Source organism: Trachypithecus francoisi, unplaced genomic scaffold (genome assembly GCF_009764315.1).
Source record: "Trachypithecus francoisi isolate TF-2019V2 unplaced genomic scaffold, Tfra_2.0 Lachesis_group12, whole genome shotgun sequence".
Taxonomy (NCBI): domain Eukaryota; kingdom Metazoa; phylum Chordata; class Mammalia; order Primates; family Cercopithecidae; genus Trachypithecus; species Trachypithecus francoisi.
Window position 1 is genome coordinate 120,461,596 of NW_022681457.1, and position 22,135 is coordinate 120,483,730.

Sequence of the window (22,135 nt, forward strand, 5' to 3'; positions counted from 1 at the left end):
GCCCAGCTAATTTTTTGTATTTTTAATAGAGACGAGATTTCACCGTGTTAGCCAGGATGGTCCCGATCTCCTGACCTCATGATCCACCCGCCTCGGCCTCCCAACGTGCTGGGATTACAGGCATGAGCCACCGTGCCCGGCCCCAAAATTGTTTTTAATTTGCTGGTCATAGTAGTGTATGCCTGTGGTCCCAGCTACTTGGAAGGCCTAAATTGGGAGGGTCTCTTGAGCCCAGCAGGTTGAGGCTACAGTGACTGCACCACTACACTCCAGCCTGGGCGACGGAGGGAGACCCTGTCTCAAAAAAAAAGGGGGAGAGAGAAAGAAGAAGAAATTTTTGAAAAGTCGTCTTCTTGTTTTTGAGCCATGGAGTTCTTTACCGATTCTGCCTACAAGCCCTTTATCAGATACATCTTTGCAAATGTTTTCTGTCCACGTATGGCTTGTCTTTTCATTTGCTTAATGCTATCTTTGGAACAGCAAAAATGTTTAATTTTGATGAAGTCCAATTTGTCCATTTTTTCTTCTATGGATCATAGTTGTGGTACCGTATTTAAGAATTCTTTGCCTAACTCAAGTTTCGCAAAGATTTTCTCATATCGCTCTAGAAGTCTTATAGTTCTAGCTTTTACATTTAAACCTGTGATCCAGTTTGAGTTATTTTTATGGAAAAGATAAAGTTCTAAATTCATCTTTTCTTCATGGGGATGTTCAGTCATCCCAGCACAATTTGTTGAGAACACTGTCCTTTCGCCATCAAGTTGCCTTGGCACCTTGGTTGAAAATCAGTCAGCCCTAAGAGTCAGGGTTTATGCCTGGACTCCCAGTCTGCGCCATTGATCTGTCTATCCTGATTTATCTTCAGTCTATGCCAGAACCACACTCTCTGGATTCTTGTCGCTTTTAGCACGTTTTCCAGTTGGAGAGTCCTCCAGTCTTGTTTCTCCTTTTCAAAATGATCTTGACTCTGCTGGGACTTTTACATTTCCGTATGAAATTTTAAGATCAGCTTGCCAACTTCTGCAACAACAATAAAAGAAGGCTGCTGGAATGTTGAGGGGTGCGTTGAACCCCTTTGGAGAGAACGGCCAGATGAAATCTTACCAACACTGAGGCCTCCAGCTCATGAACGCAGAAGCATCTCTCCATTTAGTTCAAGTTCCTACTTTATCACCAGTGTCTTGTTACTTTCAGCACACATCTTGCACTTCTTTGTGAAATCTATTAATATGTAATAATATTTTATTAGATATTGAATTATAAGTATTTTGTTAATTATTTCTACACACTGATAAATTTGTTGTATTCTTTTTATGCCATCATGAGTAGAATTTTCTTAACTTCATTTCAGAGGTTGCTAGACTACCACTGATTTTTACATATTGACCTCATTTCCTTTGACTTGCTTTACTCATTTATTCGTTGTACTAGTACGCCACCTCGCCCGGCTAGGTTTTTTTTTTTTTTTTGTATTTTTTAGTAGAGACGGCATTTCACCGGGTTAGCCAGGATGGTCTCGATCTCCTGACCTCGTGATCCGCCCGTCTCGGCCTCCCAAAGTGCTGGGATTACAGGCTTGAGCCACCGCGCCTGGCCAGAATTTTATATCTTTAGGCCAGGCTCACACCTGTAATCCCAACACTTTGGGAGGCCAAGACAGGTGGATCACCTGAAGTCAGGAGTTCAAGACCAGCCTGGCCAACATGGCAAAACCCCATCACTACTAAAAAATACAAAAACTAGTTGGGCATGGTGGTGGGTTCCTATAGTTCCAGCTACTTGAGAGGTTGAGGCGGGAGAATTGCTTGAACCCAGGAGGCAGAGGTTGCAGTGAGCCAAGATCACACCACTGCATTCCAGAGCAAGACTCCATCTCAAAAAATATATATATATATAAAATAAATAGAATTTTATATAATATTTATATATAATTTTATTTATATATAATTTTATTTGTATATATAACATATGTAAATAAATATATATAAATTTTATATATATTTTGTATATATACACAAAAATATGTATATATTTAGCTCTTACATTTAGGACTGTGAACCATTCAGTGTTACTCTTTTTGTATGGTGTAAGGAAGGAGTCCAACTGCTGTATATTCTTTTGAATGTGGATATCTATTTGTCCCAAGATCATTTGTTAAAAAGAGTATTCTTTCCCCAATTATCTTTTTGTTTGTTTGTTTGTTTGTTTTTATAGAGACAGAATCTCACTATGTTGCCCAGGCTGGTCTCGAACTCCCAGGCTCAAGCGATCCTCCCACCTTAGCCTCCCAAAATGTTGGGATCACAGGTGTAAGCCACAAAGCCTGGCTTTTTTTCTTCCTTTCTCTTTTTTTTTTTTTTTTTTAATAGAGCAATGAATTATCTTGTCCTTCAGTTTGCTAAAGTTTTGTTGGGAATTTCTGCATCCCTCTTCATGAAGATGATATTGGCATGAAATTTTCTTTTCTTGTAATGTCTTTGTCTAGTTTTGCTATCAAGGTAATGCTGTCCTCATAGAATGAGTGAATTAGGAAAAATTCTCTCTTCAAGTTTCTGGAAGAATTTGTGTGCACTTGAGAAGAATGTGAATTTTGTTGCATACAGTATTTTATAAATCAGGTCAGTTTTGTTGATATTATTGTTTAAGTATACTATATCCTTGCTGATTTTCTGTCTGCTTGTTTTATCAGTTATTGAGAGTAGCATATTGAAATATCTGACTATGATAGATTTGCCTTGCCAGGTGCAGTGGCTTATACCTGTCATCCCAGCATTTTGGGAGGCTGAGGCAAGCAGATCGCTTGGAGCCAGGAGTTTGAGACCAGCCTAGGCAACATGGTGAAACCCCATCTCTACTAAAATCTCTACTAAAAATACAAAAAGTAGGCATGGTGGTTCACACCTGTAATCCCAGCTACTTAGGAGGCTGAGGCAGGAGAATTGCTTGAACCTGGGAGGCGGGGGTTGCAGTGAGCTGAGATCACACCAGTGCACTACAGCCTGGGTGACAGAGCAAGACTCCGTCTCAAAACAAACAAACAAAAGATTTGCCTATTTCCGCTTTTATTTCTCTTAATTTTTGATTCATGTGTTTTGGGGCTCTGTTATTGGGGACATATACATGTGGGATATTTATGTGGTTTAATCAGTTGATCCCTTATCACTGTGAAATTACTTTCTTTATCTCTAGTTAACTGTCTTTACTCTTACATCTACTTTCTGTGATGTTAATATGGTCACTTTTTATTTCTTTTGACTAGCATTAGCATGATGTAGCTGTATCCATCCTTTTACTTTTAGCCTGTTTATGTTTTTTAAGTGTTCTTTTTGTAGGCAGCATATAGTCATGTTGCTTTATCCAATCTAACAATCTCTGCCTTTTAACTCAACTGTTTATACCATTCACATTTAATATGGTTATTGACACAGTAAGATTAAATTTACCATTTTACTATTTTTTAATTTGCTCCAGCTGTTTATTTCCTCTCTATATCTATTTTTATCTTTTTTGAATCGGGCATTTTTTATGATTCCATTTTATCTTCTCTGATTTTTTTTTTTTTTTCCAAGACAAGGTCTCACTCTGTCAGCCAGGCAGAAGTGCAGTGGTGAAATCATAGCTCACTGCAGCCTCGACCTCCTGGGTTCAAGTGATCCTCCTGCCTCAGCCTCCTGAGTAGCTGGGACTGCAGGTGCACACCACCCATGCCTGGCTAATTAAAAAAAAATTTTTTTTTTTGTAGAGTGAGGTATCACTCTGTTGCCCAAGCTGCTCTTAAACTCCTGGTCTCAAGCAGTCCACCCACCCGGGCCTCCCGAAGTGCTGGGATTACAGGTGTGAGCCACCGCGCCTGGCCCTCTGTTAAGGGATTAATTATAACTCTTTGCTTCATTATTTGAGGGATTACTTTAGGGTTTACAATTCATGAAGTGAAAGTGGACCATCATGAAGGGTTTGGAGGAGGAGGAAGAGGAAGGGTTGGTCTTGCTGTGTCAGGGGTAGCAGAGGTACATCTTGACTTACCAGTTACTTTCTTTCTTTTTTATTTTATTATTTTCTCCTGGCAAACTGTGACACAGTTATTTTCAAGAGCTATAATACTACTTCACGTGTAAGAACTGTACAATTGTATACGTTTTTTGCCACTCCCAATTTTTATGCAATTGTTTTCATACATTTTATGTTCATATATGTAATAAAATTAGTAATACATTGTTATTTTTATTTAAATGACCACTTAGGTTTTAATGTATGCTTCATAAACAGTAAGCAGTCTCTTCTGTTGACCCACATTGCTGTGGCTTCTGGTTCTTCTTGCTTCTTCCTGTGGGTCCATATTTCCATCTGCTGTCATTTTCCTCTATCTGAAGGACTTAATCTTTCACATTTCTTTTTTTTTTTTTTTTTTTTTTTTTTTTTTGAGACGGAGTCTTGCTCTGTCTCCCGGGCTGGAGTGCAGTGGCCAGATCTCAGCTCACTGCAAGCTCCACCTCCTGGGTTCACGCCATTCTCCTACCTCAGCCTCCGGAGTAGCTGGGACTATAGGCGCCTGCCACCTCGCCCGGCTAGTTTTTTTTTTTTTTTTTTTGTATTTTTAGTAGAGACGGGGTTTCACCGTGTTAGCCAGGATGGTCTTGATCTCCTGACCTCGTGATCCGCCCATCTCGGCCTCCCAAAGTGCTGGGATTACAGGCTTGAGCCACCGCGCCCGGCCTCACATTTCTTTTAGTACAGGTTTGCTAGTAATGAATTCTTTCCACTTTTGTATGTCTGAAAACATCTTGATTTTAGTTTCTTTCTTTTTTTTTTTTTTTTGAGTTTTGCTCTGTCACCCAGGCTGGAGTACAATGGCACCATCTCAGCTCACTACAACCTCTGCCTCCCAGGTTCAAGCAATTCTCCTGCCTCAGCCTCCCGAATAGCTGGGATGACAGGCACCCACCACCACACCCGGCTGATTTGTTTTGTGTTTTTAGTAGAGACAGGATTTTGCCACGCAGGCCAGGCCGGTCTCAAACTCCTGACCTCAGTTGTTTTCATTAAATTTGGAAAATTTTCAACCATTATTTCTGCCAGTAGTTTTTCTGGCACAGCCTCTCCCATGTGTTACCCATGATTAGGCTACTTGAGGTTGTCCCACTGTTGGCTGGTTCCCTTTCTTTCTTCCTCCTTGTTTTTTCTTTCTTACTCTTTTTTCCCTCGATGGTTCACTTGGGATGGCTTCTACAGCTGTACAGTTGAACAACACAGGTTTGAACTGCGGGATCCACTCATACACAGGTTTTCCTCTGCCTCGGCCACCCCCGAAACAGCAAGACCAACCCCTCTTCTTCCTCCTCCTCCTCAGTCTATTCAGTGTGAAGACAAGGATGATCTTTATGATAATCCACTTCCACTTAATAAATAGTAAATATGTTTTTTGTTTTTTGGGGTTTTTGAGATGTCTCACTCTGTCGCCCAGGCTGGAGTGCAGTGGCATGATCTCGGCTCACTGCAACCTCCACCTCCTGGGTTCAAGCGATTCTCCTGCCTCAGCCTCCCGAGTAGCTGGGATTACAGGCACGTGCTACCACGCCCGGCTAATATTTGTATATTTAGTAGAGATGGAGTTTCACCATATTGGCCAGGCTGGTCTCAAACTCCTGACCTCGTGATCCGCCTGCCTCAGCCTCCCAGGGTGCTGGGATTCCAGGCGTGAGCCACCGCGCCCGGCCTTGTTTCTTTTACTATGATTTTCTTTCTTCTAGCTTACTTTATTGTAAGAATACAGTACAAAATAGGTGTTAATCAACAGTTTCTGTTATCAGCAAGGCTTTTGGTCAACAGTATGCTATTAGAGTTAAGTCATGGGGGAGTCAGAATTGACGTGGATTTTCAGCCGCATGGAGGGTCAGCGGCCAGCATCCCCATGTTGGCCCAGGGTTAACCGCATTTCCAGGTTCATAAATCTTTTCTTCTGCAATGTTTAACCTGTTGTGAGCAACAGCATATTTTTTTTATCTCATACATTATAGTTTTCATCACCAGAAGTTTGACATCGTTCTTTTTTCTTATTGATTGATTGATTGATTGATGGAGACAGAGTCTCGCTGTGTCTCCTAGGCTGGAGTCCAGTGGCGCAATCTCGGCTCACTGCAACCTCCACCTCCCAGGTTCAAATGATTCTCCTGCTTCAGCCTCCCAAGTAGCTGGGATGACAGACACGTGCCACCACACCCAGCTAATTTTTTGTATTTTTAGTAGAGATGGGGTTTCACCGTGTTGGCCAGGCTGGTCTCAAACTCCTGACCTCAGGTGATCTGCCCACCTCAGCCTCCCAAAGTGCTGGGATTACAGGTGCGAGCCACCATGCCCGGCTCTTTATTCTTTTTTATATCTTCTGTGTCTCTATTTAACTTTGGAACATGGAATAAAGTTATGATCACCATGCTTGAATGTCCTTTACTGCTGATTCTAACATCCATGTCGGTTTTGGACCGGTTTCAGTCAATGTATTTTTCTCCTTGTTATGGGCCATACTTTCCTGCATTCTTTGCATGCCTCGTAATCTTTGATTGGATGCCAGATATTGTAAATTTTACCTTGTTGGGTGCTGAATATTTTTGTGTTCTTGTCAATATTCTTGAGCTTTGTTCTGGGGCACAGTTCAGTGACTTGGAGACAGTTAAGTCCTCCTGGGTCTTGTGTTTATGATTTGTTGGGCAGGTCTGCTGGAGACCTGTCTGCCTCACACCAATGGTTCCCCATGACTGTAGCAAGAACCTTCTGAGAGCTTGTCCCAGCTTCCTGTGACTTCTGAGTTTTTCCAGCCTGGCCGATGAGAACAGGCACCATGCCCAGTCCTGTGTGAGGCCCAGGTCCTGGTCCCTCTTAATTCTTCAGGTGGTTCTTCCCCAGCCTTGTGGAGTTTCGTCCCAGGTGTGCTGACTGGTGCTCCGCTGAGTACTCCAGGGCCTCCTGCAGGCTGCGGGGTCCTCCCTCTACTCAGGGTCCTCTCTGTCCTCTTCGCTGCTCTGCCTTTTGAACTTTAAAACTCTGACTGTGTGCCTTGTTCCCCAGACTCTCTGCTCATTTTTCTCAACTGAGGGGTTTGTTGGGCTCTGCCTCAGTTTCCTCTGTCTGCAGCTCATCCTGCACGTTCTGTTAAGGCAGTGGCCACACCGTTTGTTTCCTTCTTTGAAGAATCTGTCCTGAGTTGCCTGGTGTCCGGGATCCTGATGATCATTTTCATCGCACTTTGTCGGCGTTCTTGGTGGTTTGAACCGGGGTGTCCATCGATCCCAGTCACTCCGTCCCCATACAGAAGTCCAGCAGGCTACTCTGGTGTTTTTACATTTCACATCTTTGCTTTCTCAGTCACGTCTCCTGCGCCAGATCTTAGGCTGGGTTCCTGTTGACCTTTCCTTCTCCATGGGACCTTGACCTCAGAGTCCACACAGGCCCTGGACCTGTGCCTAGTGCTAGGGGTGCAGGGTGTGATCCTGCATCTGTGATGATCAGGGACAGCCCTAGGCTCTGAGGCGACTCTCCACTGCCACCCCAAGTGGGAGCCCGCCTGGGCCCTGCTTTGTCTGAATGGCCCATGTTCGCTGAAGTCTAGTCACTTCCCACCTGGGAACTCATCCCAAAGCTTGGCATCCACTCTGGGGCCCTGAACTGGTCTCCTTCCTCTTCTTTTGTTTCTTTTCTTTCTTTCTTTCTCTTTTTTTTTCTTTTTTTTTTTTTTTTTGAGACGAAGTCTCGCTCTGTCGCCCTGGCTGGAGTGCAGTGGCATGATCCCGGCTCACTGCAGCCTCCACCTCCTGGGTTCAAGTGATTCTCCTGCCTCAGCCTCCCAAGGAGCTGGGATGATTACAGGTGTCTGCCACCACCCTTGACTAATTTTTGTATTTTTAGTAGAGACAGGTTTCACCATGTTGGCCAGGCTGGTCTCAAACTCCTGACCTCAGATGATCCTCCCAAAGTGCTGGAATTACAGGTGTGAGCCATGGCACCTGGCCTCCTTCCTCTTCCTCTTTGCTCCTCTTGGCACAGCCATCTTGCCTCCACCCACAGTGCCCAAGCCACTCCTCCCTGCTATCCAGCTCCCACGTGGGGTCTTCTGAGTGGCTGAACACCCAACTCCGCCACCTCCACCTGCCCAGCAGGGCCCAGAGCATCTGTACTCAGCAACTCAGAGGGACAGTGGTGTCCACTCCTTGGGCATAGTCCTCTGGGGGCCACCTGCAGCCTGAGGTTCCCAGGAGCATTGGGATGCAGGATGGAGCAGCTGACGCAGCAGACACTTGGTGGGCACTGTGTGCCAGGCCCTGTGCTGGGTACCTTGGTGGAGGGACCATCCCTCCCGGGTCAGGGTGAGAGATGGGCATGGAGGGCCTGCTATCCGCCAGGGGGATGAGGACCACGTTGGAGGCCCCGGGAGCTTGTGAGTGCCAGTGCCACCCCACGCCCCTGACCAGCCCAGGGTCTGGGTGTACCTGAGGTGAACCCCTGAGGCTGGTTGGCAAGGAGATGCCTTCTGATAGTGTGCCACCCCCAGGCTCGGGCAGAGCTGGAGCCAGGGATCCCCGAAGCCCAGAGCTGGAGATTCAGGATCCAGGACCTGAGGCAAGGGGCACAGGGGTGTTGGGGTGAGTGTGGCCAGCACCAGAGATCCCAGGGCCGGGAAACTTCTGCAGGGCATGGGAGAGGAGTAGAGAGGCCACGGAGGGCAAGCCGGGGTACTCAGCCCCCCGGGGTCACTGCTGCCAGCAAATGTGGCCCCGCTGAGTTAAAAACACAGTGTCCCAGAGGCCTGCCCTGGGCCCCTGCCCACAGACAGAGTCTTGGTGAGCCCTGTGCCCGCGCACCCTGCTCCTGGCTGCCTGTGAGTGTTCACTGCCTGCTTCTCTCTCCTGGAAGGCGAGAGTGGCCGGGTCCTGCACATCTCAGCGGGCGTCAGATACGTGCAGCTGTCGGCCTATTCTGAGGTCAGCTTTTTCAAAGTGGACAGAGACAACCAAGAGACACTCATCCAGACCCCGTTGTGAGTACGTGTGACACCAATGAGTTAGTTTTGAGTTTGTTTTGAGTTCATTTAGATCACATTAATTCCTTGTCCTTTTTTCCCTGGAGACCTGGGCTAAGTCCTGGTTATGACAAATGAAATATTCGATATCGGTTCTAAGGAAACAGCTCCCTTGAATTTCAGTATCTGACCCTTTACTGTGGTCCCTCTTGCCTTCTGAGACCACAAGCCCCTGGTCAGAGCCCCCAGTCTCCCCCAGCAATCGGCCCGAAGCCTCTGGGCCTGGGTCCGTATCTGGAGGGGAGTCGTCAGGACTCCGGCCCTTGGGCGCTCCTGGGAGGAGGGTCGGCTGCAGAGATGCTCAGGCCTCTCTTGATGCAGCCAGGAGGGGAACAGCCCTTACCAGCCAGGCCTAGTTGGGCGCCACTCCCATGCACACATCACCAGACCTCCCAGGAACACGCTGGACCAGGCCAGAGTGTGCACGAACCCACATGCAAACAGAGGCCTGAGCTGCAGAACTCCAGGAAGAGGCCTCACTCTAAGCCCCACCACATGACAATCCATGCATTTTCCCATTCACAGGCAGAATTTAGCAGTGCCTCAGGCGACCAGACCTGAGTTGTACCGCCGCAGCTCTGACACTCCCTTTTCCCACCAGCCCTTCTCCAGAGTTAAGGACAGTCTGACATTTGCGGTAAACTTGGACCCACTGTGAAAGTCAGAATGCACCCAAGAGGTGATGCTGCTGGGGTTGTCATAAAGAATAATGGGGGTGGCAGGCAGCTCTTCCTTCAAGCTGAGACCTGCTATCTGGCTAGGCCTTTTTTCTCTCTGGGCCTCTGTTGATCCCATCCCAGCAGGAGACCTCCCAGAGAGGCTGAGTAGCACTCCCTGGACTCAGTGTAGGCAAGTCCCAGGGTCCAGGGCATGGACCACGCTGTCTGCCTGCACCCTAGCTTGGTGTGGGGTGAACAGAGCCAAGCTGCCCCCATTCCTTTGCAGTGGGTTCGAATGCATCCCTTATCCTGTGTCCAGCCCCGCAGCTGGGGTGTCGGGGCCCAGAGCTGCCAAGAGAGGTGCAGAAGCCGATGTGCCCCTGCCCAGGAGAGACTTGGAGCTGGATGTGGGTGCCCTCCGTGGCCAGGAGGACACCCCCGGTGGCCTGCTTGGTAAGTGGAGCTCACAAACCAGTTGGGGGTGGGTGAGCCCAGGCCCAGCAGTCAAGGGAATGTGCCGTCATGGGGACCCAGAACCAGGCCAGAGCAGGAGCAAGCCGCATCCAGGGTCAGTCATCACGCGTGGGTGAAAGGAGGCAGGGCCAGGCAGCCCATATCCCCAGACAAGCAGTCCCGGGTGGCTGCGTAGGCTCAAGCCGATTGTTCGTCTCCCCTGAGCCTGGCAGGGGCTCAGCCTCGTAGGGTCCTCAGGGCAGAGTTTCTGGGTCTACCTGGCTGAGGGCAGCAGACTCACCCAGGCCTCGAGGCCAGTGGCCAGCCTGGACATGGCCCCAGCCACTCCTGCCACCTGGTAGCCCCCACAGTGGCCGCTGGCCGTGGCTCTGAAGGGCCGTGGCGCCAACTGCTCTCTCAAGGTCTGGGTTTCCTGCTGCTCCACTTCTGCACGGGTGGCCTCACGTTTCCTCGTGGAGATGAGGCCTAGGTGCTCTGACAAGCCCCCCGGCCCCCAACTCTGCACCCCAGGCTGGGGCCAGTGAGAACTGCACTTCCATAGAATGTGTGGCCTAGACTTCACACAGATCATTGCAGAGTTACTCATGGAGTTGAGTCAAAGCTTAATCCCTCCCATGCAGCACAGTGTGCCTGTCACCCTCCTGTGCAGTGTGATGTGCCCATCAAACCCTCCATGCAGCACGTGTGCGCATCAAACCCTCCCATGCAGTGTGGTGTGCGCATCAAACCCTCCCATGTAGCGTGGTGTGTGCGTCAAACCCTCCCGTGCAGCGCGGCGTGCGCCTCAAACCCTCCCGTGCAGGGCGGCGTGCGCCTCAAACCCTCCTGTGCAACGCGGCGTGCACCTCAAACCCTCCCGTGCAGGCGGCGTGCGCCTCAAACCCTCCCGTGCAGCGCGGTGTGCGCGTCAAACCCTCCCGTGCAGCGAGCAGTGTGCGCATCAAACCGTCCTGTGCAGCGCACTGTGCACATCAAACCCTCCCATACAGCGCAGTGTGTGCATCAAACCCTCCTGTGCAGCACAGCGTGCACGTCAAACCCTCCCGTGCAGCGTGATGTGCCCATCAAACCCTCCCATGCAGTGTGGTGTGTGCATCAAACCCTCCTGTGCAGTGCAGCATGCACGTCAAACCCTCCCGTGCAGCGTGATGTGCCCATCAAACCCTCCCGTGCAGTGCGACGTGCGCCTCAAACCCTCCCGTGCAGCGCGGCGTGCGCCTCAAACCCTCCCATGCAGCGCGGTGTGTGCATCAAACCGTCTTGTGCGGTGCAGTGTGCGTGTCCCATGCAGCACGATATGCATGTCAAACCCTCCCATGCAGCGCAGTGTGTGCATCAAACCCTCCCGTGCAGCGCGATGTGCGTGTCAAGCCCTCCTATGCAACAAGCAGTGTGCGCGTCAAACCCTCCCGCGCAGCGCGGTGTGCGCATCAAACCCTCCCGTGCAGTGCAATGTGCGTGTCCCATGCAGCACGGTATGCACGTCAAACCCTCCCGTACAGCGCAGTGTGCACGTCAAACCCTCCCGTGCAGCAAGCGGTGTGCACGTCAAACCCTCCCGTGCAGCGCAGTGTGCGTGTCAAACCCTCCCATGCAGCAGGCGGTGTGCACATCAAACCATCCCGTGCAGCACACTGTGCACGTCAAACCCTCCCGTACAGCGCGGTGTGTGCGTCAAGCCCTCCTGTGCAGCGAGCGGTGTGCGCGTCAAACCCTCCCTTGCAGTGAACCATGTGCACGTCAAACCCTCCCATGCAGTGCAGCGTGCATGTCCCATGCAGCACAGTGTGCGCATCAAACCTTCCTGTGCAGCACAGTGTGCATGTCCCATGCAGCGAGCGGTGTGCACATCAAACCCTCCTGTGCAGCACAGTGTGCATCTCAGTGCCAAAGTGAGGGAACAGTCTTGACAGCGTTGGGAGGCCCTGGGGTGCTGCCAGCCACCGGGTCCTTCTTGCCACAGCCCTGCACCCCAAGGCTCGGTAAATGGGGGTCGGGCGTGGGGGTCCCCACTGTACAAATGCCTGGCACTTTGAGTTTGAGGGCCTTTGAAGAGGGCCCAGCTGACAGCTGAGGTCCCCGGCCTCACACAGCTGGGATCTGAGCCTGGGGTGCTGCTTGGGGAGGACACAGGCCGCAGGTTCCTGGGTCGAGGAGCACAGAGCAGATCTGAGAGGCTGTGGTGAGCCCAGATCCACAACTTAGCGGGGGTGGGCTGTGCGCCACCACCTTCCGCATGCAGGTAAATGTCCCAGGTTTGATGAGATGTCCCGAATCATCCCCAAATGCGCCTCATATGCCAGCCCTTGTCACCTGCCTTGGCCGATGCAAGCTCAGTCCCTGCCATGTCTCTGCCCGGCTCTGCCCACCACATGCAGCCCCAAGTCCCCCGGGGGCTGTCTCCAGGATTTGCACAGATGGCACCACCACTGCCTCCCCAAATTCCGAGGCCTCTCCACTCTAGACCTGAGCCCCACCTGCCGCCCCTGAATCCTCACAGTCCCCTGACCCGGCTGTCCCACTCGGGGGAGCCCCAACTCTGACCCTCCAGGCCCCTGGGGTGGGCAGGCAGGGCCAGCCCCACCCAAGCCGGAGTCTGGTGAGCCTTGGTCTGGACCGCCCTTTCCTGTCCCTTAAGCCAGCCTAGCAGGCCCTAAAGCCTCGCTCACATCTTCCTGTCCAGGTGTGCCTGTCCTAAGGGTGCCCCAGACCTCAGCGCGGCCAGCCACACCGCCTCGTGAGCTCAGCTCAGCTCCAGGCTCTCCTGCAGTGAGACAGGGCTGAGGGGTGTGGTTGGCAGGCTGCGCCTGCACCCTCCCTCCCGGGCACTGTGTGGCTTGTGACCCTCCTGGTCACTGTCTGCAGCAGCCCCTCTCAGCAGCCAGCACTCCTGGCCGGTCACTTGGCCCCAAGTTCTCCCTGAGGATCCGTGACTCACACAGCTGAAGTGGGAGGAAGCAGCAGCGAAATGGCCCTCGCCATCCTGGGAAGAGCCTCCGCCAGCAGGGCCACCTTCCACGCCTGTGCCCCTGCTCCCGGAAACCTCGCCCAGCCGGTGGCCAGAGCCCCAGAGCCTCAGAGCCTCGGGGATCTGCTTGTAGGGAGCTCATTCTTCTAGGATCAGATGAGGCTCCATCAAACAACGGCTGTGAGCGGAGCAGCAAGCCTGGCGTCATTCTTCATCTAAAAGAGCATGCGGGCATCCCAGGTGGGACAGCAGGGCCCAGTGCCTCCACAGGAGGCCAAGGCGGCCAAGCCTCGGGCCAGCAGGGCCACGGGGGGTCCAGCCCGCGCCCCCTCGTCTGCCTTCACCTCAGTTTATAGAAGCCGTTTTATGCCGCATAGGTGGAATAGTTCTCATATTTCTGCATAAAAATACTTACTGGGCGCCTCGCCTTCTACTTGGAGAGAGTTTCGGAGCCAAGGTCTCGATTGAAACCAGCCTTGTGCCTGCATCGCACCCTACCCCGCGCGGGCCCCTGCACCAGCCCCACTGCCTGGGTCTGGGGGCCTCCCCCAACTCTCAGCCCGGCCCAGGCTATTTCTGGCTTGACGGTGATGTGAGTGTCCAGCCATAAATTATCCAGCACAAAAGAAATGTCCCTTGGGAAACCTAGAGGTACATGCTTTTGTTTTTGTAAGACCTGCTGGGGCTTCAACCCCAGACATCTGGATTTGGTGCCAAGCTCTGCCTAGGCCTCATGGGTGCATCCAAGACCAACCCTGGGAGGCTGGGCTGCTGCTTTCACACTGATGTGAAACTAAACCTCTCTGTGCCTCAGTTTCCTCATCTATAAAGGGAGGGTAACAGCAGTGTCCACCCCAAGGACGGATGACTGAGTACACATGCTGGTCTGCACCCCGACCTGTGCAGGGGCACCCTGGAGGGGAGGAGCCTGGCCTGGGGTCTGGTGCAGTCAAGTCCATGCTGAGAAGAGGAGGGGGAGGCCAGAGTCAGGGAGGGGCACTCCAGTAGGCTCCTACTTCTTTTCCATCACCCAGGCTGGAGTGCAATGGTGTGATCTCAGCTCACTGCAGCCTCCACCTCCTAGACTCAGGCGATCCTCCCAGCTCAGCCTCCAGAGTAGCTGGGACCACAGGCACAAGCCGCCATGCCTGGCTAATATTTTGTATTTTTTTGTAGAGACAGGGCCTCGCCATGTTGCCCAGGCTGGTCTCAAACTCCTGAGTCCAAGCAATCCTCACGCCTCAGCCTCCCAAAGTGCTGGGATTACAGACTGCTTTTACTTTCCTTTTCTTAAAACTGGATAACTCCCTCACGGGAAGGGGCTGGTGGGCATGTTTCCCCGGGGCACCGTCGGCAGGTCCTTGCTTTGTCTGTCTCCTGTCTCAACAACTGGGCCAAGGACCCAGCAGGACTAACCCTGGCACCACACCCGACTAATTTTTGTATTTTTAGTAGAGATGGGGTTTTGCCACGTTGGCCAGGATGGTCTCGAACTTCTGACCTCACGTGACCTGCTCGCCTCGGCCCCTCAAAGTGCTGGGATCACCGGCATAAGCCACCATCCCAGCCTCTTTAGTCTTTATCTTCCCTTCTTTATGTAATCCATAATCCCATTTAGGACTGATTGATTGGGCTTGCTGCTTCCAAACCCCTTCGTTCCATGCAGCAGTTGACACAAACTTTTCTTTCCAATTCGCATCTCCCGTTGAAAGTCTGCCCCCAACATGTGGCCTTCACAGCACCCTAGGACATGGTGGGGCCTGCCTGCCCCAGGACAGCAGGGTGCTGGGCAGAGGGCCCCACTCAGTACCTGGAGCCCAACCAGGCCCCCACCACAGCCCTCAGGCCCTAGGGGATTGGGGACGCTGGCCAGGAGCCCTACAGAGGAAACGGAGTTATTTCGAACTTTCAATTCCAGCCGGGACAGCATTCATCCCCAAGTAGGAGAAAACTAAAATAATGATGGCTTAGACAAGAGTAGTCCTGGCCGGGAGGCCTGGAGGTATCAGCCCCACTGTGTCAGGAGCCCCGCTCTGTCTACCTAGGCCCACCAGCATCACCCCGAGGTCTGAGGCAGCTCCCGGAGCCCCGTCCCTCAGTCAGCAACGCCTGCTCAGGCCGGAAAGGGTGGGCCAATTCCAGACAGGCCCAGGCCCAGCCGCATGGAGGCCCTAGAATCAAGGAAGACCTCACAACCAGCCAGCGGGGACCAGGGGCCAGCTTTAGCCATCGTCCTGAAAGAAAACAAAAGGGTGCCGTTCCGAGGCTGTCCCGTGTGTCCAGGGAACATACACCAGGAGTCATTTCCTTGTAAGCGTGAATTTCACATTCTCAAAAAAAAAAAAACCAAAGTCCGTTGCTCACACTCGTCCCTGGCCCGGTCGCAGCTACTTGCTTGGCCCCCAGACGGGCGTCCTTCCCTCTGGCCAGACCCTTGCCAAGGGGTGGGCCCCGTTGAAGCCTCTGGCCTGGCCTGCAGTGCGTCCCGGGGCCGCATTCAGCTGTGCTGGTCCCAGCCTCAAGTTTCCGTCTCTGTGCTTACCTGGGAGAGGGCCGGGGACCATGGGATTCAGGATGCCCAGTGAGACCCCTGCCCCGTGGCTGCAGAGACGGCACCTGTGGAAAGTGCCCACCCCGCACCGACCGTGACACGCCCTCCAGCCACCAAGCAGGATCTCCCACCTGGACGGCCACTTATGTGCAGGGCAGAGACGTCAGGCCAGAGACCTTCAGGCCAGAAGATAATTCAACATGAGGCCTGAAAGAAAGTTGGGCCAGAAAATCTCCAGGGCACCTGCCTGCCGAAGTCCCTTCTGAGGACTCTCCTGAGCCAGTGGCTGAGACACGTGCATCCACGGCGGAAGCTCCAGGTCTGGGCGACCCTCTCCCCGCCGTCACAGACCACGCACACTAGGGACAGCCACCTGCAACAAAGCCCGGCCACAGCCAGACAGCAGGATGGCTCTCGCCAGGCCCCTTGGGTTGCTCCCCGCCGCTGACCCCCTGCTGCGTGGCACAGGCTTCCCCAAGGCCCTGCCACTTCAGCTTCCTCCTGGCAGGCCATGTGCTTAGGATGAGACATGGCTGCTTTTAGCAAACAACACTAGGGTGACTTCAGTCCAGCCAAGATGACTTCTCACATCAGAGCTCAAGAGGGAGAGGTGCGCTCCCTCCCCAGCCACTGGGGACCCCAGTTCCTGTTACCTGTTCTGCCACTGTCATCTTTCTGCACCACCTCATGGTCCTGGATGGCTGCACAGGCTCTAGCCATTACGCCCCATTCCAGCTAGCAGAAAGGGGGAAGCATAAGTGGCAAGGAGAAGGGCCCTCCGCTTCTTTGTTTTTAAAATTTCTCTGTGCATTTATTATTAGCTATTATTAATGCAGAACGAGGGGACAAAAAGCTCACAAACACTCTACACAGTTTCACGAGACACATTGCAGGGGAAAAAGTGACTGAGATGGATGCATTCATGGGGGAGGTGGACCTGTCATTCCTGGTGGAGGGGGCCTCATTCCTGGAGGGGGCATGCCTTCTGGCGTCCCTCAAGCAGGGGGAAGCCCAATTGGTGGGCCTGTGGATGGCCTCATGCCAGGTTCAGAAGCAGCATGTTTTAACTGTGGACATCAGATCTGGTGGAACGGCAATCATGACTGTGGGCCAGAGGAGCAAGATGCTGCTGCACACGGACCACAGAATGAGACGCATCCTACAAGACGGCGGAGTCTCCACTGGCGCCCTTAAGGCTTTTGATAAGCGTATGAATTTGATCCTGTGATTGTGAGAGTCCAGGAAGACGAAACCAACGAATGCGAAACAACCAGAACGTGAAGAAAAGCGGGGTTAGGACCCTCCCCTTCTAAAGAAGCTTCCTGGAGGCGCCACCCTCACTGCCATTGCTCAGAACTTGGTTACACGGCCCGGCCACACCAGGCCACACAGCCAGACTAGGCCACACAGAGACAAGAAGCGCAACGTGCTGGCAAAGACTCTGTTACCAGAGCAGAAGGGGAGAATGGCTGTCTTGGCCAAATGGCTCGTCACGAACGTACCCTGCTGGGGCCCCACAGGTGCACCAACCGACTTGAAAGTCCTGGAGAGGGCCGCAGGCAAGGACCTAAGTCTCCAGTCACCCCTGCAGGAGGAGCCCAGGGAGCCTCACTCGCATCTCTGGTAAGGAATTGGGTGGGGTGCCCTGCTGTGACCCCAAAACAGCCTTTAGTCTCACCCTCCGTCTCCACAAGACTCTCAGCCTACCGCTTTTGCAGTGAAAGCCCAGTGCCAGGGGCGAGTGTGTGGGGAGCGTGGGAGACGGGCGCTGACCCGGCCACCCTGGGCAGCTGTGCTCAAGCAGCACCCCTGCCAGTCCCAGCTGGACTTTGCCTGGCAGGACACCTGACAGGCCTCACTGTGGCCTCTGCCCCGGGGGTCGTGCGTGGGGAGCTGGGTCGGCCCGACCAGTGGGATGTGCTGCCTCCCTGTGCTGCTCCACCTGCCACAAACACAAACTGGAATGTTCTCAGCCACCTCCAGACTTCACAGCCTTTGGGCTTTGGGGCACAGAGGTCGGGCTGCCCTGGGGAGAGGAGGGAGAGAAGGAGAGCTTTGAGAGAGCATGGACATGAGTCAGACCTGAAATCAAGCCAAGCCAAGCTGCCTCACGTTTTAAAGCAGTTGCCAATGTCTCAGCATGTTCTGCAGCTCAGGGCGACAGCCAGGGGCCGATAAACACCTGCCACAGATGCCCAGCACACCTATGTCACCCCCGTGCCGCCCCTGAGGTCTCTGGACTGAAGGAAACAGAAGGCCCCGGAAGGCACCTCCTGCTGGGTCAAGGCCACTGGGGTCTCCCAGGAGCACCTCCAGCCCCGCCCCTCATGCCCATGTTGTGGGGAGCACAGGCCTTGCTCCACTGTCTGTGGAGGAGGCTGGAAATTCAGCCCAGCCGTGCCCACCCCAGGGACAGGCTTCCCGGGAGCTCACACTCGCCCCCAACAAACTGACGTGGACTCGGGGTCCCAGGCATCTTTCCTCCCAGACCCAACAGCAGCCGGGAACAAACCCTCCAGAAACCTGCCTTTCACTCATAGAAATAAGTCGACAAAGAGGGCAAATCCTTTTTCCTTCTGGAGGCCTAATGTCAGTGATACATAATTGCACATCACAGTATTTTAATATTTTGTTGATATGAAATGTTTCAGTTGTTTAGTTGTTTTTAACTTTCAAATAAGGATTTGCATTTCGTTGAGAAGAAAAGACGATTTCCAAGGCGTGGACTATTGCCAGATACTCTAAACCCTATTTTGGTTAAATTACAGCACCCAGATTTTCGTAACAAAGCACATTGATTTTATATTCAAAGGATTTTTATATTTAGTCTCTTAACCTTTTGTAATTCCCACCCACAGCTTGCAGCGCAGAACCCTTCTGTGTCCCTTGTTGTCAGTGGGGTGTCTGCCTGGGCCCCGTAATTTGGGCCATTGAGTTGGAGTGCAGGTGCTGCCCATGGCGGGTGGACATGGTCAGGCCGGCTGGAGCCCAGTGCCTCAAACAATCCCCTGTGAATTGGATTTGGGAACGTAGAGAGGCCGCAGGCGTGAGAGGACGTCAGGTTGCTTTTCTTTTCTTCTTCTTTTTTTTTTTTTTTTTTTTTGGTTTAATGCACAAAACCCTCCCAGTGAATATTTTCGACAGATCTGAGTGGTTTCTCTTTTTCATGTGTTGGACAAATGGTTTTGAGTATTCATCAGATGGGATCTATGAAGAATCAATCATTATTGTAAGATGATTTTAAAAATCAAGGTGCCCTCGGCCACTAATCCAATCTTGCCAGTAAAAGCGTCTGAATGTGCAGCAGAGAATTTCAGGAAATTTCATTGCCTCATGGGGTGGTAAGAGCTTTAAATATTAATTGTCTATGGTTAATTATGGCAGAGTAGCATGAAAGAGCCATATTTTTAAAGGAATGTTTGTGCTATAAATTCTTTTTCTAGGGATCACATCATATAGAGGGACTGTCCCAGAAAATACGGTATAAAAAGATATCATGTTGCTTCCAATGCCAGAACAGTGGATGAAAATGGAAATGAACTCAGACTTCGGGGTGTGCGTCTGTCTAAAACTAAGCAGGGATGTTGGAGGGGCCAAGGTTAATTCTCTGCCTTCAGGCAGGCTTGTGGGTGCCGAGGGGCTCTTTGGCTGGCAGGTGGGTGGAGCACCCCTCCCTTGGGGTTAAGCAGCCTCTTTGGAGGTGGCTGCTCTTTTGGGTAAAAGCTTAAGCTTTCAGGTTCCCTCCTCCTCCACAGGTCCTTTTCTCTTCTCTCAGGTTCCTTCCTGTTCTTCCCTCCCCTTCCCGCCTGGAACAATTCAGTCCTAAAGCCATCAAGTCCTGCCAAGTGAGGTGGCCATTGGGGTCTCAGAGCCGTGTCTGGGTGTTGGGCCCAATGGAGCAGGGAAGCCCCCAAGCATGGGGCCTGAGGAGGTGATGGAGGCAGCATCCAGGGGGTATCCCTGTGCTGAGGGTGCAGCAGGGCCTACGGACACAAAGAAGGGGGGACAAGAAGGAACCCTGGGCTTGCATTCAGGAGTTTGAACTGGGGGGTTGCATCATAGAGAGGAAAGTGAACCTGTGAGTTTGTGTGCATGTCTGCATACACATGGCTGTGTGTGTGTGCACGTATGTGTATGTGCCTGCACAGGTATGCATGTGCATGTGTGTGTGCGTGCCTACGCAGGTGCGTGTGTGCATGCGTGTGCGTGCCTGCGCAAGTGTGTGTGCGTGCATGTGCGTGTCTGCGCAGGTGCGCGTGTGCATGTGTGTGTGTGCCTACACGTGTGTGCGTGCCTGCGCAGGTGCATGTGTGCGTGTCTGCACAGGTACACTTGTGTGTGTGTGCGCCTGCACGTGTGTGTGCACGCGTGCATGTGCATGTGTGTGTATGCCTGCACAGGTGCACGTGCGTGTCTGCGCAGGTGCGTGTGTGCATGTGTGTGCATCTGTGCAGGTGCACATGTGCATGTGTGCGTGCCTGCACAGGTGCGTGTGTGTGTGCATGTGTGTGCGCGCATGTGTGTGTGCATGCCTGCGCAGGTGCATGTGTGCGTGTGCGTGCCTGCACGTGTGTGTGTGCGTGTCTGCGCAGGTGCGTGTGTGCGTGCGGGTGTGCATGCCTGCGCAGGTGCGTGTGTGTGGGGAGGTGTGCGTGCATGTGCACTCACTGTCCGGCTCTGCCAGGGCCCGTGGGCAGTGGCTCCCCAGCAGACAGGAGCAGACAGCACCCAGGTTCACATCTGAAAAGAACTGGGGTTCCCTGGAGAAGCAGCAGATCCGGCTGGGGCAGGATGGAGGAATTTCCCCCACGGACGGCAGAGGGAGGAGGAGTCAGCTCCCCATGCAGACGCCCCACCACCCTCACGGAGCCATCACGGTGGACTCCACTGGTACTGGATCAGTGAGAATCCTGCCCCACCCGGCAGTGTGTGCTGAGCAGACCACAGCATCGCATCCATGCCTCTCCTGCCAACGATGCGTAACCCAGGTCTGTCTGTGATGAGACCTCAGACAAGGCCACATGGGGGAACCTTCCCTGAAAGGCCTGGCCTGGAAGCTTCAACGATGCCAGGACCATGGCAGTCACGGAAAGGCCCGGGAATGTTCCGGACCGACGGAGACTGAAGACACAATGACAGCTCTCTGCAATGTGTGGTCCCAGGCTGATCTCCTTCCTGTGAGGGACATCACTGGGCCATGGGAAAGCCCGGGCTGGGGTCTGACGCTGAGGCGTGCCCTGCCCCAGGACGACTGTGCTGGGTTATGTGAGGCGAAACACTTCTTGGTTTGTAAAATGCACTCAAGGACATGGAGTGAGGAACAAATTCAGCAACGAGGCCGGGCGCGGTGGCTCACACATGTAATCCCAGCACTTTGGGAGGCCAAGGCGGACAGATCACGAGGTCAGAAGATCAAGACCATCCTGGCTAACACGGTGAGACTCCGTCTCTACTAAAAACACAAAAATTAGCCCGGCGTGGTGGCGGCGCCTGTAGTCCCAGGTACTGGGGAGGCTGAGGCAGGAGAATGGCGTGAACCCGGGAGGCGGAGCTTGCAGTGAGCCAAGATCGCGCCACTGCACTCCAGCCTGGGCCACAGAGCGTGACTCCGTCAAAAAAAAAAAAAAAAAAAACGGACTTTCAGATGGCCCAGGCAGGGAAAACATTCTTTGTACTCTACCTGTGACTTTTCTGTAAATGTTTGATTAAACATTTACCCCAAAATGGAAAATACCAGTGCACCCAGCACACAGGGCAGCAGGGGGGTGACGGAGGCGGCGGGGGCCGAGCAGGAGCCTCGAGGCCGCAGCAGCCGCGCAGTCCACCCCCTGCCCCGCAGTCAGAATCTAACCCTGAGGCCATTGGGAGCATCGCACGGGCAGCCACGGCGGGGAAGACACCTGTGTGGCCCCGTCCCCCACCACCGAGACGGTGGGGCCAGCAGCTGACTTGGGGTGCTGACCCTTCCGCCTCAGCCTCCCAGCACTTCAGAATATTCCTGGGCCTTTCCCAGACTGCCGGGGCCCTGGCATCTTTGAAGCTTCCAGGCCAGGCCTTTCAGGGAAGGTTCCCCGTGTGGCTTTGAGGGCTCATCACAGATGGAGGCTGCATCTCTGGCAGACGTGGAAAAGGGGAGACAAGATAGAACCCGTGGGCTTGGGGCGTGTGAGCTCGGGGTGTGTGTCGTAGAGATAAGAGGAAACAGCCGGGTGTGCGCGTGTGTGCGTGTGTGTGCGTGTGTGTGTGTGCGTGTGTGCGTGTGTGCGTGCGTGTGTGTGCGCGTGTGCGTGTGCGCGTGTGTGTGCGCGCGTGCGTGCGCGCGTGTGTGCGTGTGTGTGTGCAGGTGCGTGCGCGCACGTGTGTGCAGGTGTGTGTACGCGCGTGTGTGCAGGTGTGTGCGTGTGTGTGTGGCCTCA

The 22,135-nt window shown here is 52.9% G+C and overlaps 1 protein-coding gene across 6 annotated transcripts in view; it reads left to right on the forward strand.

The window, feature by feature from the left end:
• MORN1 (MORN repeat containing 1) overlaps positions 1–22,135 on the forward strand; it is a 68,832-nt gene that overhangs the window by 22,573 nt on the left and 24,124 nt on the right. For 4 of the 6 annotated variants that reach the window (XM_033228655.1, XM_033228656.1, XM_033228653.1 and 1 more), the window contains 2 exons: positions 8,902–9,025; positions 10,013–10,179. In XM_033228655.1, coding sequence (XP_033084546.1) covers positions 8,902–9,025; positions 10,013–10,179 — 291 coding nt within the window. Of the gene's footprint in view, positions 1–8,901; positions 9,026–10,012; positions 10,180–12,883; positions 13,675–22,135 lie in introns of those variants that run through there. The other 2 variants (XM_033228657.1, XM_033228654.1) reach the window with 2 other exon arrangements.